This window comes from Osmerus eperlanus, chromosome 17 (genome assembly GCF_963692335.1).
Source record: "Osmerus eperlanus chromosome 17, fOsmEpe2.1, whole genome shotgun sequence".
Lineage (NCBI taxonomy): Eukaryota > Metazoa > Chordata > Actinopteri > Osmeriformes > Osmeridae > Osmerus > Osmerus eperlanus.
This window is the reverse complement of record NC_085034.1, coordinates 4539815-4557860: the sequence shown is the minus strand read 5'-3', so window position 1 is coordinate 4557860 and position 18046 is coordinate 4539815. Positions and strand designations below refer to the sequence as shown.

General features: G+C 45.6%; 1 protein-coding gene across 2 annotated transcripts; it reads right to left on the bottom strand.

Moving 5' to 3' along the window:
• Positions 1–2003: 2003 nt before the first annotated feature.
• nrip2 (nuclear receptor interacting protein 2) lies at positions 2004–17976 on the bottom strand. Of its 2 annotated transcripts, none has more exons than XM_062483281.1 (6): positions 17086–17976; positions 8747–9097; positions 5821–5903; positions 5463–5596; positions 4613–4665; positions 2004–3768 (listed from the first exon to the last, which is right to left on the bottom strand). In XM_062483281.1, the coding sequence occupies exons 1-6, from the start codon at positions 17239–17241 to the stop codon at positions 3652–3654; spliced, it is 894 nt and encodes a 297-aa protein (XP_062339265.1). In that variant the 5' UTR covers positions 17242–17976; the 3' UTR covers positions 2004–3651. The 2 variants fall into 2 exon arrangements, with proteins under 2 accessions (XP_062339265.1, XP_062339266.1); XM_062483282.1 differs by having other exon boundaries at positions 5472–5596; positions 17086–17975.
• Positions 17977–18046: the final 70 nt, after the last annotated feature.

Below are 18046 nucleotides of genomic sequence, written 5' to 3'. Positions count from 1 at the left end.
TGCGGGTGTGTGTGTGTGTGTGTGAGCAGTCGCATCTGTGAGGGCTGTGATCAATATTCCCCACAGCTTTCCTTTAGGTTACTATACAATGTGCAGCTCTGGTCTACCCCCCAACGCACGCACACAAACATTACATTTTTACATTTTAGTCATTTAGCAGACGCTCTTATCCAGAGCGACTTACAGTAAGTACAGGGACATTCCCCCCGAGGCAAGTAGGGTGAAGTGCCTTGCCCAAGGACACAATGTCAATTGACACGGCCGGGAATCGAACTGGCGACCTTGAGATTACTAGCCCAATTCTCTAACCGCTCAGCCACCTGACTCCCTACTCACAAACACACACACAGACCACACACACACAAACAGGCACATTCTCCTCAGACAAACAGCCCACCTCTTGGGCTCCAAGGGGTGGGAATCGTGCGTGCGGGACAGAACTATCGCTTACCCAGCGTGAAAGGAAGGGAGAGATATAGATAGAGGGAAATGGGAAGAGAGGAAAAATAGAAAGGCGGAGCACAATTAGCTTGTAGCAGACAGGACAAATAATCCTCTTGGAAGTGACAAACAGGCAGGCTGTGGGGGAAGGCAGTAGGGAGGAAGAGGGGGCAGATGGCTCTGCTGATTGTCAAGCTCTGTGGCAACAAAAGCAAAGGAAACATGTCAGTCATGATTTCAGGCACCTGCACAGAGATGGCAGACTTGTTCACCCCTGCCACAAGCTCTTATCATCAAATGGAATATTTTTTTTAGGTCAGATTTCAACATGATAATCATGAGATAATATAAATTGTGTGCTGGTGCTGTTCTTCGTACTCAACATGGCACAAAGGCATACCAATCTGTCAGCAGCGTGATGCTGTTGGAGCATAGATGTTTAGAGCATTGACGTTGGCCCCTTTGACTGACTGACCGGTATGACAGGGCAGTGAAGCCTGTGTAATCTGAAATGGATCTCATTTTCCCGTACAGTGTGGGCTCAGAGATTGCTTTCGACACTGGGTGATAGTTTTGCGTGGAGTGTGACATCCTGAAGAGTGTGGCCCCTGTTACTCCCCTCTCATCTGTAGAGAGGTGATAGATTTCTACGTCCACCAGGGAGTAAGTTCTCCAGATTTGAACAAGTGTTATATTTGCTCTCAACACCTCAGTATAGGACACAGGAGCTATCTTGTAAAGACTTATCTTCAGGGTAAGGGAGTCTGACTAAACAATTCGACACACTTCTACTGATACTGTCAGGCAGTATCAGTAGAACAAAATGCAATTGTTGCTGTTTTGAGAAGAGTCTAAATCTGGAAAGTACCAACGATAATCTGTTTTTCTGTTTTAACGGAGTGACACCTTTGGTTGTGGCTTTTCATTGCTGTGGGGACCACGGTTGTTTGTAGAGCTTTGACAGGATGTGGCATGTGCTGTTGACTTAAAATGTATTTCTACAGGCCCCCTCTCCTCTCCTCCCCCTCAATGTATTCTATAGTTGCTATTTTGTTCTCACACCAAAGCTACAGCATACTAAGTTATCTGTAAAAGGCTGACTCCAGGGATATCAGCCATCCGGGTTTGTTCTCATGTGATCTGAACTGGTTCTTCTCCCAGTGGCTTCCAGTAAAAAACAGACAGACAAATATATGTATGAAGGCAGCAGTGAGTCATATGGAGACATGGACTTGCTGTGGTCAGAGGAGCCAGCCCTCCTGGCCTTATGCCTGAGAGAACATCTGCTTTCACTGTGCAAACATGAAAAGGTCTTATCATAGCAACATCCCAGCATAGGGCCCAGGGATGCCACATCTGAGCAGCGTCATGGGAGTCAACAGCAATACAGGTTTGAGAACATTTCAACTTCATCCTTGAAATTGATCTGTCGTTTCATAAAATGTGATTCAATCCTTTGGATGCACATCAGTTTGCTGAATCTGTTTGAGTCAATATATGATTCTCAGTCCCTTAAGCTTATGGTTGTACTGTATGCAGGTTTCAAAGAATGTACGCATCTCTAGCCAGAATACATTTTAATAGGCAGAGAAAATACTTTTCAGAAAAAAACGACACAACAAATAAATTCCTTTCATACATCGATTTCCATCACACAGCTTAGGAAGTACACCAGTACTGTACATCAAAGAATACCGAAACTTTGCCAATCTATGTGTGGGTGACCCCCCATTGAGAGAAGGTCAGACAGAGATTGCAGCAGGGCGGGTTAAGAGCAAGTCCAGATATTAAAGCAGAGCGTGACCTTTCTTTGAGCTCATGAGGCTCCCATTGATTCCCCCACACTATGCAGAAGGACCAAGACAGAGTCATGTACGTAGCAGGGAGGCTGTAGGGTCTGGTTCCGCTCTCCAACAGGCTGCTAATGAGAGGAGAATTCACGGCACTTTGTATGTAGAAGATCAAATCATCAAACATTTAAAGTTGAATTACGTCAGTGATACGTGGTACAAGAGGAGAGAATGTACAAAGCTGATTTGTTTCCTGAACTGAAAAAATAGCTACAAATATGCTTCAACAAACATCCATGAGGGCCTTGGCACATATGCAGCCTCAGCTCTGATTCCCCTGAAGGAGGAGAGGCAGGCAGCTGGGCTCAGCTTTGGCAGCATATCCTCACCAGAGCTTGGTGTGTGGAGGGGGGACAGCATCGCTTTTTTCCCATGTGAAACACCAGCCATATCGAAACTGAAAAGCCCACCACAGAAAAGCCCCTCCCCTGCATGTACACTCTCTCCTCTCTCTCTGTCTCTCGCTCGCTCTCTCTCTCTCTCTCGCACACACACAGACACACACACAAACCATAGTGAAACATTCTCATAGTAACACAAACATGCAGACTGTATACAAAAGCAGACCTCTACAAAATCATGCAGATGGAATGTTTTGATTTCTGCTGTTTGCTCACAAGGACTAGTCTCACCCCAGGTCTACTTTAACATTTCGGACAAGTTACTGAGAGACCATTTTTATGTAAGCCACAATGACATTCATATAAGGGGATCTTCAATGGGAAAATAGATAACATTGTTCTGTTGAGACAGAGAAAGGGAGAAGGGGCTTCACCTGGAGAAGATAGTTCAACACTATCAGTATACTATACTACTGTTCTCTCTCAGAGCAAGGACTCATGGACTATCACTGAGCCGCTGACAAGACTGTTTAAAAGCTCTTCTAATTGACAGCTACGTAGGAACCTGAGACTTTTCTTCTTGTCTCTTGAAACACGAACATGGACTTCTGGAGAGCTTTCATGAGGAAGCGTTCTACTGAAATGTCAACATTTGGGCATTTTACTAGCAAACGTAAATTAATATGTACCTCCATATCACAAATAGTATGTTAAAATCAAATGATAATCAAGGTTGTCATGATCAGTAATTGACAAACGATTGTCTCCATTCTAAGCCTCTGTAAGCTCCATCAACTAGACTAATTGAACATTGGAAGAAAATCATTATAAATGTCTCAATTGCACAAAAACAAACACAATGGTGTGAACCAAAAAATAATGAGGGTGCTTGTCCACGTTCTGGCAGTGCGAGACACTGTGATTGGACAGTCCAGACTCAGGACTGCGACACATCTTCAGCGGCAGCCAATCAGAGGTGTGCGTGGGCCGGCTGGGGAGGAAGTGATCTCTCCCAGGGATCACAGGTTCTCGTTGGTGTCGTGCTGCAGTTGGCTCTCAGATGGCGGCTCCAAGAATGGCAGCTCTTCTCCTGAAACCTGCAGCTTCAGGACCCTTCTGCTCAGGTCCACACAGCACTGGGGGAGGGTGGGGGTGGGGGTGGGGCAAATGGGAGGAGGGAAGTGGGTCAGCACAGGGACCTGCCTGTTGGATGCCACAGGCAGAGAGACAGAGACTGGAATGGCTTCAACCTCCTCTGTCACAAATGCTGCAGTGGAATGTCATGAGGATTCTGTGCTTTTCTTCTGCTCATTTCAGTATGTGGGTCACCATTTCTACATATGTTAGCCTTTAGCCCATTTCCACGGGTCTTAACCTGTCAAGTCTCTGTTCTACTTCCAGGTCAACAGAAAAGCCAACGACAGGTCATTTTTCTTAATAGTTGACTGATTTGACCTAGGGCTTCTGCTGTACATCTCCATTTATGGTTATGTTCCCTCGCATGAGGTAGTAGTAATTAAATTAGAATACTACCCTTTTTCCATCCTATCTATTTTAGGAATATGCTCAGCTATGATTTAATGTACTTGAATGGATTCCCATCTGAAGAGAATGGCCAGTGTAGTGCTTCTGAAAGCAAATTTGGTTTAGTATCATAAATTGGTTTCAGGTTTTGCTTCTTAATCCAAGATCTTATGTCCAATCTTACCTCATAGTCTAAAATATATAGTTATGTTGAGGCTTGAGGCTCAGTTAATTGTCAGTATCAGTTTGTCTATACACTGTTAAATCTCATGACCGTTTCTAGAAAGCCTTACTTTAACGAACTCAACTGCTCAGATCATGTCCCTGTGTTTTCGCTTTTTTATTATATGTAGAGCTGATCTTCATTATCGAGCTCCAGCTAAGGGGGACTCTAAAAAACGAATTCTCTAATGAAACACAACATTTACATATTCTCTGAACCAACTAGGGCCTTACTTTGAGTTCCAGCAGAGTCTGAAGACCCAGGCATAGCTCGAACACCTCATCTTCTAGAGAGAGAGGAGAAAGAGAGACAGCGAAAACAAAATCGAAAGAGTGTTTGAATGCAAGAGAGTTAGATGGAGACAGGAATGCAAAGGGAATTTCCAACCTCCAGAGAACATTCTCACTAAACTCATCTGTGCGTCTGCATAAACGAGCATCACATTTGAGTGAGATCCTGAGCACACGTGTCTTCCCTCCTGTATGTGTGTGTGTGCGTGTGTGTGTGTTTGTGTGTGTGTTTGTGTGTGCCCCTGTAACCCAAGGAAGGAGTTAATCCATCCCTGGCTGGTCTGTGAGCTTCCAGTCTGTGGCTCCTGCCTGACTGCGTAGGGAAAGGTCAGATGCACACACTGAATATTGAGTACACACAAGAACATCTCCAGATGCTTTTAGGAAACATCGTCTTTAGAACGCCCACATGCACAACTAACACACACAAAGAACCAATCACTCTGTTACAGGCAGGTTAGTATAGTCACTGCGAAGGAAACTTTAAATATTGTGAATATTGTTTGGATTATTTTTGGTTTATTTGTCACTGTGGTTATTTGATATACTGTAAAGGAGGTTAAAATCCTAGAAAGGAACCATAATTATATTTTCCTATCCTGTTAAGTTCCTGATTCTAAGCACTGAATGTACCCATATCCCTTCTTCCAGCAAACAGAATGGCTTTTAGTTAGTTTGTTTTGTATGTTGAAAATAGCATTGATGCGTATAGGCTAGTGATAGGTGAATGTATGTATGTATGCAGCCACTATGTACAGTATGTGTACAGTGTAGGTACCGTACAGTTTGATACCTCTTTTACCTGTGACATAGGCAGAGCACTGGATCATCTGTCTGCCTAGCTGCAGCTGCAGACCCTTAACTGTGCTGACCAGGCCACGCCCCTCTGTCTGACCACACGGTGGACCCTCCTGGGTGGGCACCATCCTGCCAACACACACGGGCACACACAGACACACACACGTACGCACTAATGAACAGGTGGATATCACTGTAGTGTGTGTTCAGCTACTTTGTGCGTGCGAATGGGCGGTGGGTGTTACAGGAAGGCCTGTAAGGACATTGTTTACTGTCGTATCTGCACGCAGGCAACACCCACGGGTGGACCGGCAACCATGTGTTGTTTTGTTATTGATATGAAGTCTCCTCACCCAAGTCTCTGGCAGTAGGAGCTGGAGATGAGGTTGTGTTTACTGCCTGTGTTGATGGAAGCCCTCACCTCAGTCTCACAGCACTGTGGGAGACAGGAGCAGACATGAGTGACAGACTACAGCCTGATGGTTCCTCCACACTGGCAGACGCACAAAGGAGGAAACAGCTGCCGTCACAACAGTACATTCATCCAGCGTCGTGTAACCACAGTTAAATCCATTGATCTGTTAGCTTAGAAAGGGCTTTTCATCAAATAGGGCCCAACAGTTCTACTTTCACTGCCAACTCCCAGGTTGTAAAACTGCCAGTGGAATATACTGGAGTATAAACTTGGAATAAATAGGTTATCGACACTGCAGACTTTGTAAACGCATCAGTAGTCTATTAAGTCACATTGCCTGAGCTGTTAAAATGTGCGTGGGTTTATTGAGGCTTGGACCGCCATGGCTGTTTGTTTGGTAATCACATATGCATCGATTCTCTGACTGGGGAGTAAGGGACTGTTTAAGCTAGATTAGTGTGTATGTGTGTGTAAACTGATGACAATGCATATCTTAGGCTATTTAGTCATGTGTTTAACGATAATAACAAACCAACAATGACTACTGGACCGTCCACAGATCCCTTATGAAATCTCCAGTCTCACTTGTATTCGTACTTTTTTGTATTCGTTCAACCGTTGAGACACATACTGCTAACGGGGCATGTTTACCTCTCAAAGGGGATGATCTCATAGTATTAAAACCGTACTTTGCTTTCAAAGTTTGCTTTCTATGCTTTGTTATTCAGATACATGGCTAGACTGTAAAACATTAGCCCAATCAGTTGTGTTTGAGGGTCACTCTTTAACAAATCACTGAACCACAGTGAACCTGATTGACAATCGGTGCCTATAGAACAATGTGAGAGTCTGAAGTGGCATAATCTTGAAACTTAACCCTGGAACATTGCTGAGAGGCATGTTGTGGGTGAGGAGACAACCTCTTTAGCAGTGTTTTTCCCCTGCTGTAATATCATAAAGTGACCTCCCTCCCCCCACCCTCCCCACTCTACCAATGCAATACAGTGTCCTTTCCTTCATGTGAACTGGGATGTGCATCGCTTGTACATCCCAGTTCTCTCATCCACTGTCATCAAAACTGTGTACCAACAGCAGTGGAGCTGACAGCCCTGTGTGTCCTGATTCTAATGACCTCTCCTCCTCTGCGTCTCGCAGCACTTCTGCCGCAGGGCAGTTTGTGTCACATCGCTGTGATTCATTGGAAAGGGGGAAGCGGACATTGCGGCAGATAGTAATGGCTACTAAGGTGCCTACTCTGCGACGACACCGCCTGTCGTTCTGTGCTCTGCACGCTCAGTGTTTTTAGAGAGACCCCGTGCCAGGGAGGCGTCACGTGGGAGGATGTGTTTTTGAAAACAGAGAAGGCTCAGAGACACAGCATATGGCTTCTCTGCATGCATGAGAGCAGAATAAGATGGCTCCACCTCCTCCTAGTTGAGAGCGTGGACACTTGATATGGTGTTTTGTGAAACCATAAACTTGACTGGCATGACCTCCCCAGAGATCTGGCTTATCATCGACCACTGCCTCAGGGTAACATGTGTCTTAAAACACCTTGAGCAGAGCATGTTTTCACCTGTCGTTTCCTGGCAGCTCACTCATCATACCATATTCTCTTGGCTGTGAGTATTTTTCCCATCTCAGATTAAACACATTCACCTACTAGTATATTATCAGATCATGCTGATCTATGGGAGTTGTAGTTCTGTACACCATATGGGCTCAGATGAGCTTCTGTCAGCCAGCAGACTCTTCACAGGCTTATCAGGCCTGCAGACGCTGTTCTTTGTCTCAGTCTGACAGGTGTAATAAACCCACCTCTGTGAAGCTCTGCAATGCTGTGAAGTTGTTTTGCATTTGTTTTTACTCAGAATACATGACACAAAGAAGATCAAGGGAAAAGCTGAACCAAGTAGAACAATCCCCTTGTGGACCCCGTAACTTCAAACACACTCACACACACAAACTGCACCCAACATTTCAAACGACAGCAATGTGTGCAGAGCTTGCTCACTATCGATTTCCATCACAGGAAGGCTGACTTATGTCGGCCTAGTCAAGCAGGGTTTTCCAAATTAGATGTATCCAATCCAATACTCTCATAACACAGGGAAGATGAGCTTTCAGAGACATATTCATCAAAATGGCAATAGTACAGGAGAAGCTGAAAATCCATTTTTAAAAAGCTACCATGAAATGACATGATGTTGAATAAGGATCAGATTTCTGGGGTTGTCCTTCGATTGGGCATGAGGACCACATGCTTTCTGCACACGCCCACTTCCTGAGGCTAATCCCCTTAATTGGGGAATTCTATTTTGGTATCTCCCTATGGAGTTGACGCTTTAGTGGGTGACGGTGTTGTTTCACTGTTTACTGTCAGTCTGCATTTCAGTTCATTCGGATACAGTCCCCATAGGTCACTGTAGATGTTATTGATAATCTTAGCTGATGTATCCGTTTTTGGGGGGTTATGTATTCATATAACACTTCGAGACTTAGTCAGCCTACAAAGGACTGAAAGATGAATGTCGTCTTGTGTTTTTTTTGTTCCCTATTACAAACCAATTGTGCATCTATGATTCCCGAGGTGAGTCATCGTTACTGTGTTCATGTCCATTAGCTTTGTCATTAGTGTGAAGTGTCTCAGAGGACAGGGCTCCCAACCGCCAACCTGCTATTTACAGCTAATGAGACAGAGATCTGTAGAATAACACGAGAACACAGATGAATAGCAGAGTAGAGCACAATCGCTGCTACCTGAATGGTGTTGTTCTCTCAGTACTGACAGAAAAAGTACTCGAGGCATTGAACCAACGTCGATGAAAAGCAAACCCCCAGTGGTAACCAGACAACAACGCTACCTTGCATTGAACCAGCAGAGCAGTGAGGGTAGCCACCCCCTGCCTGGCCTCCGTCCCCTCGTCAGTCTGATCTGCCCCGGCCGTCTGCCTGGCCTCGTCCGGGCCACTTTTCCCCCCGGCCTCGCTGCTGTCGTCCTCCTCGTCCGACCGGAGGCTCCTCTCGCTCTCCTCCGGTGACTCCCTCTCCTCCGTGGAGTCATCCGCCGTGCTCTCGCTCCTCTCCTCCACGTCTCCGCCCTCCTTGTTGTCAGCCAGAGGGGAGCGGACCCTGGAGTTGAGGTCCCCTGCCTCCCCCCGCAGGCGAGTCATGTTCCCCTCAAGGAGACGGCGCTGAACGATGCTGTGGGGTTGCTAGGACAACAAACAAATGGAACAGGATTTCAGACACCCAGTATAAATCAGGGGTGTGCGAAGGGGCTTATAATGAAACAAAAATAATCATAAATTGTAAGGCTTTAGATCTAAGTTGTTGTAATAGGCATTCATTTGTAGATCATTTTCAGAGACAAACCCAGTCCCGCAGAAAATCCTGGGAACTGTTGTTTCATGATTTGATCACTCACTCACAATAAGAGAATGATTGTCTGGATGACTAACTTGGAAATAGATTTCAAACCATTACAAAACAACAGGCTGGCATTAGGTGAGTCATTTTCCTCCAGTATGAATTTAATCATATTTTAGTAGCAGGCCCTTTCCAATCAAGTTGTGGACCAGTAGAGAGTCAGAAAAGTCATGAAATAGCTTGTGGGGTACTTATATGTAAATGGAAGCTCAGCCAACACTACCAAACCTTACAGCATCAAGGAAGTAACAAGTCAGTCAGCCAAACTTGCGGGCTTCATTATTGTGGAGAATGGGAGCTAATATTAAAGGTATGGCGAAAATACTTTATTGCTGGATATCAACTTAATTCATCAGAAGGTTCTTCTGAAAACTCATTGTAAATGGAGTTGCTAAGCTTGGTTCCTGCCGCAGTAATGATAAGAACACAGACCACAGCCAAGCCTAAGCAGATGTCTGTCAAGTGGACTATAGTCATATGGACTTATGTTGAGCAGAGGTCTGGCTCAGACTGTTATTCCACCTCTGTAATCTCTGGCCTCGGTCAGCTCAGCATCCTAACTATAGAAGGATCTCTCCCAGGTCTCAAAGATTAATCAAGAAGTTGCAGTGTAGCTTCTTAACCACATACAATACCTAATTAATACAATTTCATTACATAGCAATTCTTACGTGACTACAATGTTTATCTTGTAGGTTTTGCTATGTTCTTACATGTAACCTTAATGTAAAGTGTTGTCCATCTTTCTTAGTTGAACCATAATTGACATTCCAACAGGTTATTGAGTTGTGTTGGTCCATTAAAAGGAGCCTGCTAGAGAACAGCCATTATTTCCTTTTAGGCCACAGCTTCCTCTCTCCCTTCCTGCTAATGCAATCATCAGGCCCACTTTAGCCCTCGCTTGGACACTTTCATAGAAACAGATGTAGGTTTTCACTGGGGATGTTTCTCTGAGAGAAACCGACCTGTGAGGAGATGTGGGTGCTGCTTTATGGAAAAGCATGGATTTTTCACATGTTCAGATTGTTTATAGGAAGGTGACCTTTGACCCCTCCCATCAACACCTTCCTTGCCATGTCTCAGAAGTGGAAATATTGCTAAATATTGCTGTTTCACAGTGCTTCAGTGTGAAAGTGTTATCCCTGCTTTGCCTTGGAACCTTGCCTGTATGAGGAATATAAAGACGTATTATAGTTTACGTCTTCTGTTATCACAGTATTGTGCTGCCTGGGTCGACAACAGTGCAATTCCCTTCAAGACACCCACCAGGGAATCTTGCCCAAATGCTGCCATTGAACATTAAAATCCACCATTGTAAAGAAAATTTTGTGTTTCTTTTCAACAGAACACAAGGGACAGAAGAATAGATTGGGTTTCCTATTTTGTATGTATTCTATTGGATTGTTTGTGTGTGTTCCATATTGTGCAGAGTTTATGATTCAGAGAGAGAGAGAGAGAGAGAGAGAGAGAGAGAGAGAGAGAGAGAGAGAGAGAGAGAGAGAGAGAGAGAAGCCAGCTAGACCTAGACCCTATAACCCAGGCGGCTTGGTATTAAAATGGTAAGGCTCTGTTATGTCTGTCTGTGGAGAACATGTGTGTAATTGCCTCTGCTTCTGCCTCACAGCATTCTAACAGCTGTGACGTGCCCCTTTGTCCCTGCAGGTCACCGACGAGCCACCGTGAGGCTTCTTCAGCGCGATGTTCCTCTACCCCTCCCCTGCTTCCTCACCCTGCATTGTCTCTCTCCTCTCTTCTTTAAGGTCATCTTTAAAGGCTTGCCACCCGCATATTTACGCATCTCTGAACCCGTTTCCCCCCTGTCTGCCCTTGCCCTTTCATGATTATCATTCAAGGCTTAAAGTAAGCCATATGGAGTGTTGTGTTGTTTATATATACCCTTTGCCAGGCCTTCCCTCTGTCTATCTCCTCTTTTTTGGTTATAATGCGCAGTCTGGAGCCTGCCACCCGTTCCCTCCCCCTGTCCTCGTGTATCGGTGTCATAAGGGAGGGTTTACTCAGCTTTACTCAAGCTGTGAGTACGGCCTCTTCTCCACAGGATCGCTCCTCAGAATAGGATGCTCGGAGTGAGGCTCTTAACGTCCATACCAATCAAATGAAATCAACCTCTCGCGAAGGGTCTGAATCATGATTATCTATTACTCACACTCCCCTTGCTGGCCTTCAGCACCAGCTTTATCAGAGGTGGGACACCTGACCTCGCACTCACCCTGCCAATCAGATGTCTCGAATGTCATCAGCACCAGCTTAATCAAACACAGGAGTGGTCTAAGTGGCTTGTCCATTTTTTACATAATTAACATAATATAATTTCGTAACTTGATCATGCCATGATTGGCTACTGTATTTTCCCTCCCATCTCTGAACATGTGTACAGAAACACACACCAGGAGATAATTAGGGGTCAATGGGTGGCTGTCCGACTGATTCCATGGTGGATGAAGGATAGAGGATGAATAGTGGGATATATGGTGGGAAGGATGGTGTGTCTGGAGTCTATCAATCCACATAAATGGATTGGAAAGGTGGTGTTGCTGCAGTTACAGGCATCACATTTAGGGATGGAGGGTTATGATGATGGAAGTAGACATGTTGCGCTCTGAAATAGCCCAGGTTGATTCTCTGTGATGTGCAGTCAGGTGACAGGGGTTTATAAAGCGGCAGATATTCAAAAGACACGTAGAAACCCTTCTATTATGAGGGAATCCCTTTTGTTATAAACTGAAATCAATCCACGTTCCACTGAATCTTGTTTTCCACGACACTAGCAGTACACAGAGCAGAACTAACCTGACAGGCAGCCATGAACACAGTGTCATTTCCTCATCTCTGTCATGGAAGCCAGCTGCTACCACAGCGTGGAGGTCAGCTCGTAGTATGCATGTTAACAACAGTCAGCCTGGGTCCACTGTACGTAAATCCACCATGTGTCCCGGTGTTTTTCGTTGTATTGTGAAGTGACTCAGTGCTTTGTCGCCACACTCTGAAATTATATGCTCTGGTTCAGCGTCTGATGACATGAAGGGAAGGAAAGTGGCTGTTAAAATATACAGTGTGAAGAGAAATGTCAGAATAGTAACTAGCGTCTGTCTTCCTGCAGCTTAAACCATAACACCCAGAGAGACTTGATTATGGTTCTACATTTCTATCCATCGCAAGTAAACAGCGAAATTCAGGAAACCTTCACTGTATTTTAACTTGCAGTAATTTTGCATATTGTGGACACAACAGTCCTTGGATAAAGTAGCCAATGGCTACGGTTCGTTTGGCAATTTTGCTGAAGGGCTAATTTGTGAAATGTAATATGCAGATACAGACATTCTTTATTGGCAGAGTGGCTGAGCAGTAATCAGCATTTCTGCTATGAATTTTACCTAATCTCAGTTTCTGTCTATCAGCAGTCAGGCAGATTATTATTGGCTGCTATCGTGTTCTGGACATCACTCCAACCAGAGGGCAGGAGGAATCATGCAGACCTGTGGTGATTTATTAAATATACCCTAGACAAGGATCGGTTATAATTGATCTACTATAGGGTATCAACAGGGTATCATCTCAGTCATATCTCTAAATAGTGGAATAGTCCCCTAGACATCACACATGTTTTCTTCATTTGTTTTTCACACAGCATTGTCATTGTATGTCTGGTATGTCATACATTTACCGTACATACTCCTTTTCCATTATAGTCTATATACTTCTAGGTTATACCATTAGGTAGTATCCAGTCTGTGCTCTTGTCTTTGCTATCCATACAAATTAAACATTCGCATCCATTATGTTTTGGTGATTTAGTTAGATGCAATCAATCAGGCTCTACCCAATCATACACACACACATGAACACAGAAACACACACACACTATCCACACACTGTTCTTCTATGTCCTTTAATGTGTCATGCTGATTCTGCTGATTAGAATCCTGCAGTGACCTGGGAGCACTGACAACATTGTGTTCCAGTCCAAACCAGTCTCCTGCCAGGGTGACAGGGACAACTGTTACTGTGACACTTACTCTCCCTTTGTCAAAGCATGTCATTTTCTCTCTCTCCTTCTCCTTCTCTCTCTCTTTCACGCGCTCTCGCTCTGTGTGAGATTAGAGGCTAATTGCCATGTGGGCTAATTATCTAACTGCAACAGGCCTGAGTCACATGTCGTCTTGCCCCCCCCGCCCCCCCCCCCTGCCAAATGCCTACTTTCCCATTCTGATCGAGGTCCCCAGCGGCCCACTTCCTGTGACACAAACCAGGAGGGTGCAGCAGCACAGCTGCTCTCTCCCTCTCTCTCTCACTTCTCTCTCTTTGTCTTTCTGTCCTGTCTTTCTGTTTTTCTCCCTTTTTTTCCCTTACTTTCCTCTCTGTCGCTCGCTCGCCCTCCCTCTCTTTCTTTCTGTGTCTAACCCTCAATTTCACTCCTTCTCTCCACACCTCCCTTCTGTCTCCATCTTCCCCCCACTTCCCTTTCTTCTTTCTTCCACTGATGTTGGGGTTGTTTAGCTGTTGCAATCTACAGTTAGTTATTTTTAGCTTCTCCCGACATGCACAGCGTAGACAAAGAGAGAGGGAGAGCGACAGAGAGAGAGAGAGAGAGAGAGAGAGAGAGAGAGAGAGAGAGAGAGAGAGAGAGAGAGAGAGAGAGAGAGAGAGAGAGAGAGAGAGAGAACGACTGCGGGGCGAGGTCTGCTGCCATCGCTCCTCCAGAGCCCCTGGTGGCTGGGAGACAGGGACTCACAGAGACCTATCAGCCCGCCTCATTTGCTTCAAGCCGGTTGTAATGTCATCAGTCCTAAATCCCTTCAAGACTGGTCCTTAGAACCAGTCAAGGCCAGGCCAAAACTGCAATGAATCCACATCACCAGGAGTGACACTGTCACAGTCTCAGATGATCCCCCATCGGGGCTATACTCAGCCTAACTTGTTGTTCTTGTACCAAAAACGATAAGGCGCTGCGTGCTGCCAATCACTGCCTGACACGAATGAAAAGTGCTGGAAATATCCCTCTTAACGTAGAAGTGCTCCCTGTTGTATTGTTCCTGGGGTTTTCCTGGGGGGGGGGGGGGGGGGGGTGATGGGGGGAGGTGCTCTGCAGCTCAGCTACCACGCGACCCTCCTCCAACACCTGGAGCCTGTAGGATCACTGCCTACTTGGGCAGAGCCTCCTGCTGGAGAACCTCCATGTCTAACCCTCTGTGACGGGAGCAGATGGAGGGAGAACAGAGATGGAGAGAGGGAGAACTTGGAAGAGGGAAGGCCTAGGGAGAGGCCTTGGAATGGAGAGCAGATATTGTGTACGGGAGGCACATTTATCTATGGGCAGAGAGAGGAGGCTAGCTGGGGATGTCTGGCGGAAACTAGCTGTTTGTATCAGGAACATGGAGTCTATATGAGCGGGGGTGAGATGAGATTATGCAACGCTACTTGCTATAAGCACTGTCCCTATAAGTGGCTGTGCTCCTCTGCTGTCGTCCGCCCGCCCTCTCTCTCCCGCCTCTGCCTGTTCACCTCCCTGCCTCTCCCGCTTGGGTTGCGTTTGCCCTTTTCATGCTCACTGCTCCTTCGCTCTGGTCGCCGTGGTGAGGCACAGCTGAGGAGATAAAAGGGCCCTGGGCGTGGAGCAGCCAACCAAATAGGCTGTTATGTAACGCAGGCTCCACCGTTGAATACTTCCCTAGCATAGCTACCAAGCTGAAGAGCAGCAGCAAACCTGGTGACATCTAAGGCCCAGCATGAGCTAATGCTGATTTCATTAAGAGCCTTCCTGGCTCTGTAAATCACGTTAATGAAGACAATCGTGAATAATCGTCATTCCGGATTAGTCTCAACAGATTTCGAGTTAAAAACAATCGTTTTTACTATTTTTACCACTACTGACATGCAAGGCATAGAGACAAATAAACATGTCCTCTCTCCAGCTGTGATTGGATCCTAGCTGTCTGCTGTTGCCAGTCGTCTTTGAGACAAGCCTCTCCAGACACCTTAGGGACGCTCGATGCTTTTGTACCGTTCAGTTGAGTCATGTCTCCATTGACAGGGTGATTGGTTGTGACAGTTCTGTAGAGAGACGACAGCCAGCCAGGCAGGCTGGCGGGTAAAGCGAGGGAGGCCTAACAATGGCTGCCTCTCTCTGGCTCCAAGGCCATTACAACGTACATACAGTACAGCTGTGAGACACCACACAACCCTTACCGAGCCCCCTGTGGCCTCAGTCTTATTTTCTGGTTTCTGAAGACTGACGTGGATGAGAATGAGTCCCATTGCTCTTCTGACTGGTACATAATTGGTTTTACTATAATTGCGATTTGTCTGAGTAATGAGACTCGGAATTACATGCTGTCATTGGATACCTGTTGGTGTTTAATCTCCTTTGGAAGTATGAATAATGCAGTAAGGACTTCAGGGAAACATTTTGTTTTCATTATTGTTCACCATTTTGCAGATTCCATTCTAAGTGAATTTTATTCAAGGTATTGTGTTTGTCAACAACATCAGTATTTCTGGCTCTTAATCACTGTACTAAAGACTGTGCATAATGGATGTTCACCTTTAAAACACTCATTAACAATCGCCATTTTTACCTCAGGCTTTCTCGAGGGATATTGATTCATAGTTGTCGGAAGGAACATAAATAAATGTTTTCCTGTGCTCCACATAAATATGTGTGATATGTGTAAATATGTGAATAAGATGTCAGCGGAGAGAGGAAATGGAACAAAACAGTGGGAAAAGACAGAAAACAGAGAGACTGGAGCAAGGGTTGACAGAGATGGAATTTGGCCAAGGAGGCTATGGTTGCTGGAGCCCACTGTGAGTCCTGGTGTTGAAATGTGGAGAGTATAAACACACAGTTTAATCATACACACAGCATGCCCCGAGATGCTACATGCCAGAGAGACTCATTGTGAAGCTTCTTGGAGTGCGCTCTGGGGACCTTGGAGCCTGGGAGTCAGGTGGCTGAGCGGTTAGGGAATCGGGCTAGTAATCAGAAGGTTGCCGGTTCGATTCCCCGCCGTGCAAAATGACGTTGTGTCCTTTGGCAAGGCACTTCACCCTACTTGCCTCGGGGGAATGTCCCTGTACTTACTATAAGTCGCTCTGGATAAGAGTCTCTGCTAAATGACTAAATGTAATGTAAATGTCATCTAATCATATCTTGTGCGTAAGTGTGTGTGAAAGTGTACTGCTGGTGAGAAAAGATGAAGCTTCACTCAAGTAACAGGGTGTGACAGGTCTGGTCCTTCCTGGTACATGGTACACACAGATCTCTGAATCTTTCATTATCCTATAGCAGCTACCAATTTATTTTTTAACTTCATTGTTAAGGAGGGGAAATGCACTGTGATCATAGAGAACAAGAGATTCAATCATAGAGCTTGATTCCTAGAGCATGTACTTTATATATAATTCGGTATTCATTACTGTACCATCAACACTCTGATCATAAGGTATTCAATGTTCTTTCATAAAAAAAACAAGGTAATCTTTATAACTGTATTCTAGTGTTGACAAATTCAAAGTCTGCTTGCCTCTCATCGGACCTCCAAAGAACATAAACTGACTAGCATGAGACAGACCTCAACTAGCACTACAATAACCTCTGGCACTAGACAGACAACAATAGACAACAGGCAATTACCTCTCCAGACAAGCATCCAAAATAAACTCAAATTCATCATCTTCTTCATAACCATTTAAATATCCCTATTTGGAGACCAAGTAACAACAGCATTGATAACAGCCGACCAGGCGTGAGACTCACCAGGTCTTTGGAGGTGCCCAGTCTCTTCAGCCCATCAAGGGGCAGCAGGTCAGCTGAGTCCTTATGTGTGAACTGGGTGGCCTGCTTCAGACGCCGCTGCTGATGGAAGATGGCTTTGTCGCGGATAGCCAGCTCGCCCTTCTTAGTCCCGCTCATGGTCAGGCACAGCCTCTACACAGCTCAGCACACAACCTGCTGTGGACCAGGGCACAGGCAGCTCTACACTCTGGGAGAGCAACAACAAAAAAAACTGCTGGTCGCACTAGTGTGAGATATAGTCCTGGGAGGAACAGCACAGCAGCAGCAGCAACGCAGATCTGAAGCACAGAAGGACATGTACGTGTGTCAGAGACGAGACTAGCACAGCCCCTGTGTGCCGACGGTCCTCCTCCTCAGATACAGCCCCGAGAGTGTAATGCTGTTACGCCTCAAGTTTTTTTTTTCTCCCAGCAACAAATTCCCTTCACATGTCCTCTTTTGAACAGTAACCTTCCTCTTTTTGAGGTCAAACTTGTTTTTGATGCGGAAGTCCTTGGTATCTACCTGTGTAGGCTGTAGTATTTATGACTGAGTCATAATGTCCAATATGCTGATGATCCTGTTATATGGTCCTGTTAGATCTGCCTCTCCAGCGTGTCATGTTCAGTCTGGATGGGCTGGGTGAGAATGCAGTGTGAGTGTATGTGTCTCCTCCTGTCTCAGTTCTGTGTCTGTCCTTGCAGCGATGCAGGAGAAAACGGTGCCCCCCTCTCTATCGCTTTTTCTCTCTGGTCTCTCTCTCTCTCTCTGGTCTCTCTATCTATTTCCTTCTCTTTTGTGACTGTCTCCTCCTCTCGATGCTGCTCTCACTCTCAGAGTTGTATCCTTCCCTCCAGACCTATTTTCTCTCTGCCTCTCCTTTTCTCTCTCCCACACACACACACACACACACACACATACACACACACACCCCCCACAGCAG

Bases quoted from the DNA above. Each gene is read 5' to 3' on its own strand.
- nrip2 (XM_062483281.1), bottom strand. From the start codon at position 17,241: ATGAGCGGGACTAAGAAGGGCGAGCTGGCTATCCGCGACAAAGCCATC. The intron at 4,666-5,462 runs GTATCAAACTGT...CTCTCTCTCTAG, and splicing joins CTATGTCACAGGTAAAAGAG to AAGATGAGGTGTTCGAGCTA. The intron at 3,769-4,612 runs GTAAGGCCCTAG...ACCCTCCCCCAG, and splicing joins AGACTCTGCTGGAACTCAAA to TGCTGTGTGGACCTGAGCAG.